General features: G+C 47.1%; 1 protein-coding gene across 1 annotated transcript in view; it reads right to left on the bottom strand.

Annotated features, from left to right (window-relative positions):
• The window catches only part of LOC135386350 (cell adhesion molecule Dscam1-like), a 357610-nt gene that overhangs the window by 237836 nt on the left and 107391 nt on the right, over positions 1-12383 (bottom strand). Inside the window, exon 25 of the mRNA XM_064616211.1 lies at positions 11343-11457. Within this exon, the coding sequence (XP_064472281.1) occupies positions 11343-11457 (115 nt within the window). The remainder of the gene's footprint in view (positions 1-11342; positions 11458-12383) is intronic.

Genomic DNA, 12383 nt, shown 5'->3' with positions numbered 1-12383 from the left:
CACGACGGCTGACATCGGAGATATTTTTCTTTTGTAAAGTGTCATCTCTTATCATGTGTCAGCAACTCGGTGGAACCGTATCTACGAGGGGTGTTCAAGTCAAACCGGGACTTTTCATTTTTCGCAAAAGTAAAATCAACTTACAGGCGAGAAATTAAGTTTATTTTTCAACCTAATCTTCAGCTGCACTAACGCATTTGTCCCAGCGTTTCACGAGGGCTTGGGTGCCAGCAGCGTAGAAATCCTTAACGGCGCGTAGCAGCCATGATCGGACCGCATTCTTGACCTCGTCGTCGCAGCTGAAGTGGTGGCCCCCAAGGAACGCCTTCAGTGGACCGAAGAGATGGAAATCGCTGGGGGCGAGGTCTGGACTGTAAGGAGGATGTGGCAGCAACTCCCAGTCAAGTTCCTGTAAGGTGCGTGTCGTGAGATGCGCGGTATGCGGGCGTGCATTATCCTGTTGGAGGAGAACTCCTTTGGTGATGAGGCCCGGCCGCTTTTGCTTCAGCGCCTTATACACGTCCCTGAGAACCTGGCAGTAATATGCACTATTGATGGTGGTACCACTGGGCAGAAAATCATCATGAACAACGCCAGCCTTGTCCCTGAAAACCGTGGCCATGACCTTACCCACAGACGGGGTGCTTCGGAACTTCTTGGGAGCTGGCGAGTCCGGATGCTTCCACTGTTTTAGACTCAGGAGTGAAATGGTGCACCCACGTTTCATCGCACGTGATGATCCGATCAAGGAACGGCTGTCCTTCAGTGTCGAAACGGTACCTTAGCTCTTGGGAGACTTCCAGTCTTCTCTGCAGGTCAAACACGGAGAGCTGCCTCTAGACCCAACGGGCACTAACTTTCCGAAACTGGAGGTGTTCATAGATGACAGTGCTCAACGTTCCCACAGAAAGGTTCGTCTTTCGAGCCAGTTCGAGACATGTTATCCGTATACGTCCTTGAGAATTAGGCGCTCCACAAGTTGGATGTTCTCAGGAACTCTGGGCTCTGAGCGGCCCCGGCCGGGATCGTCCTGCACTGATGTACGGCCGTCTCGGAACCGTTTGCACCAGTCAAACGCTTTGCTGCGGCTAAGTCTACCGTGGCCATACTGAGTCTGAAGTCTTCTGTGAATTTAAGATGACTTTACGCCTTCATTCACGAGAAACTTCATGACTGTTCGAGGTGCGCGCTCACCTCGTTGTCGGCCATCTTGTCCAGCATGTGTCTTCTGTTTTGCACAAACTTTGGACCACCACGTGGTGAACGCGGAGGCCTGTCGCGTGTGAAAATGACGAAAAAGAAGTAGCGCGAGCCATTTGTACACTCAGGGGACAGAAAGTCCCCGTTTGACTTGAACACCCCTCGTATACGTAGCTAACTCTTCGCAAATTTCGCCAAGTCGGCCGTTTTAAAGTGAAAGATAAATAAACGATAAATAAAATGCGTATCGGCCGGTATCTTCTGCCATATCTTCTGCCGTCTTCCCATTGAGAACACCCGCTTTATATGAGAGCAAGAGACAATAAGCTGCCCAAACGCGTTTCAATTCAATTTGTTCTTCACCTCAAGGACGTGAGGATGGGTAAAAAGCTTTTGGTAAGCAGTTAAGCATTAAAGGGATCATGAAATGATTCAGAGTACTCTGCCGGAAACAGTTCATACGACCCCTCACTATCATAAAACATATAAACTTTTAACCGTATTCACTGCACCTGGGGCATACCTGGGTAAATTACTTCTAGAATGTCATTAAATTACGTTGCTCATTACTCCAGCTAGAATGTAATTAAATTAGATTACTCATTACCGCAACTGAAATGTAATGAAATTACATTACAATTACTACGGAAAAGTGATGACATTACAAAGTCATTACAGCGAGCTTAGTGACACTTTCTATTTGTCTCTTCTAGACGTTAAACTAGTGTGCCACATATGACGTATCGTTCCACATTAATGTATCACAACAACAGGAACATTATCTGGGGGATGGGGCCCGCAAACAATGATTCTCCAATGCCACAAACCGGAACACTTTATTCTTTTGAAAACGAAATGCGTAATGCCGTTAAAATCACTGCCCAAATGTAATTAAATTACATTACAAATTGCATAATGTCAAAAGTAATGCATTACATTACAAATTACCAGAAAAAGTAATTCATTAGTGTAATTTCATTACAGTAATGACATTACTACCCAGGTATGACCTGGGGCGCATTTACCATGCAAACATAGCGACCCTCGAATACATCCACTGTAAACTGAAATGGCCTGTCCTATAATCCATACTACTTTTTACACCGTATGGTAGCGAGTGGCGGGAAATTCAAAAAGATGGGCACGTGACACATCGCGCGTGACGTATACCACGGCCTTCACGTATCGCCCGAGAGAGCGCCGTGCACGTCTTTTATCACGTGACCTTCTCGACGAGTACCCCGCCCATTGTTAGCTCGTAACGCGTGCAAGCGATTAAGCCCCTGCAGGCTTGTGCAGTACTTGAAACGTTACCTCAAAGTTACCACGTGTACGCCACGCAACAGCTGTCGTCGCGCCTCAAGTGGCTGTTTGCGCGCGAAGCACTCTCGTATTTGGAACACGCACACCTCTTCTGATAGGTAGCCCCCACCTGAGGGTAACGGCTTGTCAACTATGAGGTCATCCGTCACGTGAGTTCAGGCATTCAATACGAAGGCAGCCCTCGTGCTTGCTCATGTGATGAGAAAAAACGCATATACCACGGACGTTAAGAAAAAAATCTAAGCTACCGACTTTAGCGTTTTTTTTATTTGTTTGTTTGTTTGAATGTGTGTGTTTTCGCGTCTTTTTCGCAGCTATGCGCAAAAAAAAAAATACCTTTGATGATGAGGTCCGTTTATTGAGCGGGAAATATAGTGAAAGCGTTTTGTTAGGACGCGTTTTTGAAAGTGGCACAATTCTTGCTGTCTGCGGATAACCACACACTGTTTGGTACCTGTCTATATACAATTAAAATGCGTGTGAGTGAGTCCCTGCGGAAATACGTGTTAACAAAATGCTAGTTAAAACAACAACAACTTTATTTTGACTATGGAGAGTGGGGAGGTTCATCGCCACAGGCGATACTCTACCCCATTGCTGTGCTAGTTAAAAGAGCGACAGGCAAGTGGGCAAAACTAGTTTATATATATATATATATATATATATTGCAAATATTTTGAGTACCTCATCCGTAATGCTTCGGTTACTGCGACACTTAAAAGCTGCATAGTTAAAGTTCGTCACGCGAGTTCAATTACATTCGACGAGCGTCCCTTCAATCGCCGACAATGCGCCGATGTCTTTGTCATCATCTGCAGAGAGCGAGATCGGTATTTATACGGACTTGTTATAGGGTAGGTGTCCCACTCTTTGAAGTTCACTCGCGGCATTGACTGCCGAATTCCTTCGATGAAATAATCACTTACAGCGGTGACGAAAGCACGGGGGCAATTCACGTTCTAAGAATTGTCTACACCTCACCTCATTATTCAACTGCAGGACAAGGCCGACCGTTCTTATTGCTGTGTAGCCAGTTCTTGATTGCAGCTGCTGATACAAAAAACGCCTTTCCTACAAGATGTATTGACTGACTGAAATGTCGAGAAATGTTATACCCTAGTCAGACATCATTTCAAATGTCAATTGCGAGAAATGACCTTCGGCCTCTCAAATGACCTTTGTTCGGGGGCGCCTGCCAGACAGACGGGAAAAGAGTGCTCCTCAACTGACTGCTCTCACCGGCTCCCTTTTTCGGTTTCGTTTTCCCTGTCTGCTGTGGAAATTTGAAGTCGGTCTGTGCGCCACAAATCAAGATGCAGAAGTCATATGCACTTATCTAAATAGGATATCTAAATACGTTTACACAGTTTCACTCTATTATCCGCATTTTATAGGTTTTCCTACATTCAGCTGCGAAGGTACCGAGGGTACAATGGCATAACACTGTTGTCGAGATTGCTCCTTTCTGCACCTCAAATGCCCTTGGGGGCCTCCTTTCGCGTTGATGGTCATTTCTTAGAAAGGTCCTTTGGGCTGCCGTCTGACACGGCTCTGAGAGGTCATTTTTTGCAAATGAAAATTCCACGAAGTCCTTCGAGCATGCCGTCTGACTGGGGTATTAGTCTTTGAACGTCTACGTGACCTAGCATATAATACAATTGAATGTTGTAGTTAAATTGACAACTAACGAAGCTGCAGAAAAGTTCAGGAGAAAACACGTTTTCTTTTCTCTCGCACTCTCTCTTTGTGTGTGTATGTGTGTGTTATCGCTTGTGGAGATATGACGGGTGCAAATGAACCGTGGGCAGGCGAGGATCATGTGCATTACGGATGCACGAGCATTAAATGCCCAATTAAATATTGTGTCACAATGTTACGAACTCGTGTCACTTTGATAGGGCTATAACATGCTAGAAATCTTAGAGAGCATATAAAGTAGTTAATAACAGGGTTGGTTACCGAAAATATTATTGTTTCCGGTTCCATTTCTGATAAGTGAAAAACTCGCCTTTTCGTTTCCGTTTCTGGACGACCAGCTCCGGTGGCGCAGCGGTAACGCGTGCGCTTGGAGACTGGGAGGTCCGCGGTTCGAATGCGCGGGCCGGCTGTGCCGTCTGGGGTTTTTCCTGGGTTTCCCTCAGATGTGTAATAGGCGTATGCCGACACAGTTCCCCTGAAGTCGGCCCATGGACGCAGCTATCCTCCCCCCGAGCGGATTCCGCTCGGTCTTCCACTTCACCCTTTCCTTTCCTCCTCTCCACCACCTTTCCCTTCCCGAGAAACATGCCGCCTAATCAGGCAGGCAGACCTCTCGGGTTCCTCCCAACGACACTCCTCCTCCTCCTCCTCCCTCGTTTCTGGACGATTTTCGGTAGCGGTTTCTGTCTCCGTTCCCGTTTCCGAGGTAATTTCCGGTACTGGTTTCTGTTTCTCATCCGGAACTCGTACTGTCTAGTTTTGGCTTTTTCATGTCAGATATTCTAGTTACATAATAGATGCAAAAGGGCAGCCACACCAAAGACTTTAATGTAAAGTTCGTCACGAATCTTATACACCGCAAGTAGATGCATCTCTAGGTTGCGGAAATACTTTAAGGTTCAAAAAGTCTCCGCTAGAGCGCAAAAATAACACGTCATCCAAAACTTTCGCGTCCATCTTGCTGCGCAGTGGGCTCAACGCGAAAGAAAGTCCCGAAAATAAACGAATGAATGAATGATGACTGGAAGAATAGTGCGGATATATATATAATTTTCATATTAACGCGAAAACACTGAGGTAAGCGTCCTGCGAATTTGCTTTCTGTTAACGTTACCACTTTTGAATTCCGTTTCGGTTTCTGGTATAGTGGGAACTAAAACAATTTTGTTTCCGTTTCCATTTCCGTTTCCTGTTGAATTTCGGTAATTAGCGTTTCTCGTTTCCGTTTCCGGTAGCCAACCCTGGCTAATGCTAATAATAATTGGGGGCTTTACGTCGCGAGACAACGGTGATCTATAAACTACTTTCATCCCAAAATTCACCACCAGCTTGTGGAAGAAGAGGACGAAGTGAGCGTAAGCAACTCGTCATGTCAGGATGACTTATAGCAGCACGATTCATGAAACAAGCTAAACTGATTTTCAACAGAGTTCTCATTACGATTGCTATGGACGTTAGTGGTTTGAAAAACGCTTCCCTGGAGCTGGTTACAAGGAACGGCAGATCCTTGATACTGTATTGGAGAGTTTTATAAAGTACATCGTACGCTATCTCCTTTGCGTACGCAAGGGATAACGTTAGTGGCTCTGCGCACGCGCAGGACGTAACCAGAGCTTTGCGCATTGCGCACAACCACCACGCTATCCCATACGTACGCAAAGGCGACAGCGTACCGTATACTAAAACTCACTATTGACAACCTGCCCTCAATTATGACTGATAACGCCGATACGACAAATGCGACTGATAAGCGCGAGTGTGGTGAGCACGTTGCGGGCCCGCGCCGAACTGCGCGGCGTCCCAACTTTGACCCAACGCCGCCGCCGACAAAAACGGCCGCCAGCAACACTACAATCAGGACAAGGGCGAACAGCTTTCGCCATCTCTCGTTAATCTCTCGTACTAGCGAGCGCCATCGGATATTGCCCAGCCTAGAAGTTCCTGGTGTGATATTGAGAACTCCGCTGCACCAGATACAAGACAACATAAAGGCAAAAAGAAGAAAAGAAAATCCAGGGTCAGTAGTCGGGCTAATACCGCAAGGTTTTTTTCATGAATACGTCTCGCATAGGACAGTGAAACTACAGGACATCGGTTTGCCAGTATGGGCATTTATGTCAGAGATATCTTACGATGTTCTCTTAAAAGCTAATGTTAGAATCAAGATTCACAGACAACAGAACGCGTAACGTCTAACAGATTACATTAAAATCGATAAGACCCCAGTGGGGGGACTAAAAAAACACAGACAACACAGCACTCCTATTACATACCTTCCTATACATGCCTACCCAATGAGGCAAAATCGGCCGTTCACGTTACCGTATGGGGGCGCCAGTTTCCTAGGTTCGGAAACACGGACAGTCAGAGCAGTGACAACCTTTGCCGACCCCGTAAGCTTACGCTGCCGTATGCTCTCTGTATACGCTGCTGTGCAGCGCATTGCGGATATAATGGATGGTTACACACCAGTGTTGTACCCGTTACCGAAATATGGTATCGCGATACAGATACTCGTTACCTGAGTAAAAAATATCGAAATACCGATATCAATACGTCTTTTTTTAAGGTAACGGAGTACCGCTACCGTTACTAAAAAAAAGTAACGCGATACTTCTGGCGATACTTTTGTTTAAAATAAGGAGATGACGCAACATAGAAATATCGCTTACGTGAACAGTTTTGCAGTGAAAAGACAGCTTATTTCACATGTAGCTCGGAAACGTTATGATTGACTTTAATCAATAGCTGGTTCTTGAAATCGTCTTCTGCCATCCTTGCAAGCCGTGGTCTCTCCGGAAGCCGACAGAGGCCAGTGTGACAATTAGGTTAGTGTCATGCCCACACATAGCACGGAGTCCAATGACCAAGGAATCCTATCGGAAGTTAACAATACAACAGTACATGTGAGCTTGACTCAGTGCGACACGGCAGCTAAGCAGTGGAATCCAGAGCGCATTGTCAAAGTCTTGACCTCTGTTCGATGACCTCAACTCTTTTGTTGAACACAGCGCGGTTATTTCCTTCAGAAAACGGTGAACGCATAACTGATATACAGTGAACCCTCGTTAATATGACCCCCGATAATCTGACATACGCGCTTTACAACCCTACTCCTGGGGAACAATGCAGTGAAACCTCTGCAAATGCCCCCCGTTAATATGACAATTCCGCATTATGACCAAAATTTTCGGGAACGACCATGGTCATAATAACGAGGGTTCACTGTACAGTGAACACTCGTTAATATGACCCCCTATAATCTGACATACGTGCTTTACGACCGTACTCCTGGGGAACAATGCAGTGAAACCTCTGCAAATCCCCCCGTTAATATGACAATTCCGCATTATGACCAAAATTTTCGGGAACGACCATGGTCATAATAACGAGGGCTCACTGTAATTCCATAATTCCGGTTACGGAGCACGTAGGCGTGTCCACAAGCTGCTTGTCGAGGGCTAGGCGGACCATTGACAATGAATAAGAGTGAGAAATATGGTCGGTATATAAGGGTGCATGGGGCACTAAAACGTATCGGTAGCGGTAACGGTACAAAGATCGCGTTACCATAAATTTGTAACGGAAATACATTTCCGATACCGACTTAAAAAAGTATCGCGATACGCACTCCGATACCGAAAAAGTATCGATTACTGTAACGGCGATACGAACAACACTAGTACACACTGTGCATGCCACCGTCATCGCTCGATAAGCCCGTGGTTGTCGAAAGACGCCGCGCCAGTTTGCGTTGGTAGGGTCTCTTTTGGGTGTGATGTCATGTCTCCGACTGTCAGAGGCTATCGGTTCCCAAGCAGCTCAGCCTACCGGGGGAAGCTCGGGATCGCAATGGGACCGTTTTGGCTCAGAACTGGCGGATATCGCCAACGTTTTCCCGACTGCTTCCCGATAGCTTGAGAGAGAAGAAACAAGAGAGTGAGGAGAAATAGGATTCTCTCTCTCGACCTACCCCGCCCGCTCTCAAACGCAACGTGCACTGCGGTGGAGTTCTCGCACAGGACACAGCCGTCGCGGCCAGCGCGAAGAGGACGCAACAGCCAACAGCTCCCCATAGAGCCCATAGTTTGAGATCATTCAGGCAACACTGGGCATGCGACCAATGAAAATGCCTCATGATGCCTAGCAGCCAGCCAATCAGGAGCCTCTCCGTTTGCAGATTTTAAAGATGTATTCACCTCAAAAACAGCAGCAACACCACAACGCTGTAAGAAGGAATGAATCTTAAGGAGATGGAATGGATGTATTGCCCTATTTCGACCAGCTCTGTAGAATCCAAAGCAACGAAACACATTAGGACGAGTCAGCATTGAATAGCCACGAGTCAAAATCCCTTCCCATATTCCGATCAACAGGGCATACTTGGTCCCCAAACCAGGGAATCAAACCAGGAGCGGATCCAGACCCTCGAGTTGGTTGTGGGGGAGAGGGAAATCATATGTAGAAACTGACGTTTTTTGGGGCGATCGCCCCCCCCCCCCCCTTCTTGGGTCCGCCGCTGTATCCAACATGGTTTATGCATTTTCTCAGCAATCAACAGATATACAGGGTCTTACCCTATAAAAGTCTACCCGCGCCGGCATGCCGTGCTCGCCAATTACTCAATGCAGGTGGTACGATGTGTTATCTACGTATAAAACTCACACGGACATTCCATCACGGTAAATATCGAAGTGATTCAGCATCGTAACGCAAAGTTATAGCGCAAAACGTGAGGTTCCCGTATAGTCAAAACAGCCAAGATGGCGGTGTTGTGAATCGCAGTTGTGACACAGTTCCCCAGACGGCGACGTGTCGCTCTGGCAATCCATCCATCCGTCCATCCAGGCAGAGACGTCCCCGCGTTATGTTATTTCCAGGTCCCCCAAACTCACCTCGGAAAAGCGTGCAACGAAGAAGGCCGCCACTAGATACCCCACTGTTGCCGTTCCGGACCACTTCACCGCGCTAAGTTTAGCGGCAAAATGTTTTTGTTGTTTCTGCGAATGAATCTAGTCTTTATATGTCCAAATAAAACGCGTATAACAACTTCCTGTGTCGTGTTTTACTTTTTGGTCCCGTTTTTAAACGTGTTGAGCGATCGGAAGGATCTAGTGCACGGCTGCGTGCATCACATAGCGTACCTGTCGTACCAGGCGCCGCAGGCGCAGTCGTCCATTTCTCCTTGGGTGACTTGGCCTGGCTTGGATTCTGCTTCAACTGGATCTTTAGCGCGCTACAATCAAACGCAAGCCAACGTCTGGTAACAATGGGGTATCTAAGGGCGGCCTCCGGCATTGCACGCATCGGGATAGGAACAAATACATGGGAAAATGGCGACCTTGGGGGACCTGGTTATTTCACTGCCTTTCAGTAAGCAGACCGTCTGGTGAGTACGTCGGTATTTTCGTTCCCCACGTTGCTTACTTCTGAGCAAAATACGACAGTTACACGAAAGCGAAATGAAAACTGCAGTTCCATCCGGCTGGCGGGATATGCGACACGTCGCCGTCTGGGGAGCAGCATGTCAACTGCTCTTCTCAACGCCGCCATCTTGATTGTTTTGACTACGGGAATTTCACGTTTTGAGTTATAACTTCGTGCTGCGGCGCTCAATCACTTCGAAATTTACCAAGATGAAATGTCCTTATGAGCTTTATATGAAGACCGCACAATGTGCCACCTGCATTGAGTAATTGGCGAGTACGGCATGGCGGCACGGGTAGACTTTTATAGGGTAACACCCTGTATTTTAAGGCGGCAGCTCTTATAGAACTCTCCCTGTTTGTAAACAAATGACGTCGTAGTGTTCGACAGCGCCACCAATTTGGTGGAGTTCAACAACACTCGAAGCTAGGGCCGAACAAGATCGCGCCCGAAAAACACGCCGTCTTGAGGGGATTAAGATGGTCCCTGAAAGGGACGCGCAAACCTTCGGTCCTACTTTTCTTTCAATAGGAGGCAGCGAAAAAATGGCCATTCGTGAACACGCCAGTACTTCTGTTTTGACGATATTTTACGCCGTTTCTGAGCGCTGTGCGAACAAACGTTCTCTATTATGTCTTGCGAAGAAGTGATTCCCCCTTAAGGTGGGAGAGGTCGCCTTCGGTAAAACTCGTGAACCTCTAAATACAACAACAACAACAACTTTATTTCAGGATGATGGGTGGGAAGTTTCGTCGCCGAGGGCGATGAAACTCCATCCTGTTCCTCTACATAATTTCCTCTAAATACGTGCGCGAATAAAAATAGCCAAATGTGTGTCCATCAAAAGATAGTCGATATTAGTTAAACATTTTCGCACATTTCCGACTCCTTCGGCTATGGCGCCCCCTGGACTTGCCACTATGCGCCACAAATAGCGGGAACAGGTCAAAAGGCCAGACGTGAATGGTGTGACAAGGTGTGTCTTGTCTGCCATCATCCGGTGCACTTCCGGTGCGGTTTCTTTACTTTAAAGGAGAAGTGAAGCCCCCATACATAATCTTTTTTGCTTTTGGCTGCGGCGGATGTGTGTCATATAAGATGCTGCTCCTGCACAATATTCCTGGTGCCGCGCATTCAAACGAGCGACATTTCCCAGAAAACTCCAACGGGAGTACGCACAACGTCATCACTTCCTGCTGTCACGTGAGCACGAGCGCTCAACGTCATGCCTTTTCGCGCTCGTCTAACCATGGTGGATATCCCTGGGCTTAGAGTCACAAGATATTCCGTAGCAGACGACAGGGCCCGTGCTGTCGTCTGCTATGTGCGCACAGCGCCACTCCATGCATTTCGGAGTCGTGCGTATGCTCGACATAAGACCTGGCAGAACTTCCGCCCCGTGAGCAATTTTTGACTTTTACTTCCACTAGAATATTCCATGGAAATATCGCTTGTGTGAATACACGGATAGTTCCAGCACCAGAACAATTATTGTAGCTGACTTGTAGCGCAGTATGAGTGACCTGAGTTCTGGGCACGCGCAGTGATGATCCCCAATCTCATTGGATCCCCAGACTGAAAGCTTTCCTCCTATTCCTTAAGTACCACACGATATCCTCGGCAGCTTATTGTGAGATGTTTTCCTGAATGCCTGGTGGAGTGATAAAACAAGAGCGACTGCATAACTCACTCACCCAAACTTCCATTCCCAGTGGACAGGGGGCGTGCCGACAAAGGGACATGGGAGCTGCACGTCTTCTCCCGGACTCACACGGACAGCTTCGTCGAAGCTCACTGTACGGGCAGGCACTGCACGACAAGGTTGTATCGGGTTAAAATAAGAAGTAAAGCTGATCCGGACGACACAAGCAAACCTTCGGCCGTGTCTACTAGTTCCGCCAGCTCCGAAGCTTTCGCGCTACTACACTGCGTCTATTCATCGTCACATGACTTGCTGTTCAAAACCCCTGCAGCCATGAAGCAGTGGGAGTAGCCATGATGATGATAGTGTAATTTCCTTTCACCAATGACCCAATGATGTACAGTAGCGCTTCTCGTGGTCACAATCATAACTGCCCTTTAACCAGGTTTTCAAGCACACGGATACAATACAGCACAGGTTCTAACTGAAACGGGTCACAACCTTCCACATAGCCTGAGGAAAAAAATAGACAATAGTTGTTAACCTAAGCACGGCGATGCAGCCCTATCTTCTGAAGGAGCTGTTTCTTCTGTATTTTTTGATAATTTTCTGTATCCCTGCTGTTTTCTTCTGTTTGCTTGAAAGCATTAGGGAATAGCAAGCCCACACCGTGGCTAACCTTTCCCTTTCCCTTTCCTTTTTTCTTACTTTGCATTAAACATATTCCCCCCCCCCCTATCTTCTTTCAGTCGATACTAGAAGCGGTACATAACACGAAGGAAAACAGCACATCACATTGCAGTTCCCCAAGCAGCACAATGTACTGAAAGTCGAGTGCAATAGGGGTGGTCGGTACTCGTCTTATCAGAGTACTTCAGTTTCACGAGCCTGTTCAAGGCCATCAACCTACCCGTCCACCCCTATTGCACTCGACTTTCAGTACATTTTGCTGCTTGGGTCAATACGAAACGTATGAACTCGTTGTCGTTCGATAATATTCCAGAGATAGCGATAACACATTCAGCTGAACGCTTTTACATCTGACTCCACTGAGCATGCGAGCGACTACGCATGATGCCTGCAGTCAGCGCTA

This window comes from Ornithodoros turicata, chromosome 2 (genome assembly GCF_037126465.1).
Source record: "Ornithodoros turicata isolate Travis chromosome 2, ASM3712646v1, whole genome shotgun sequence".
NCBI lineage: Eukaryota > Metazoa > Arthropoda > Arachnida > Ixodida > Argasidae > Ornithodoros > Ornithodoros turicata.
This window is presented reverse-complemented; position numbering and strand designations above follow the sequence as displayed.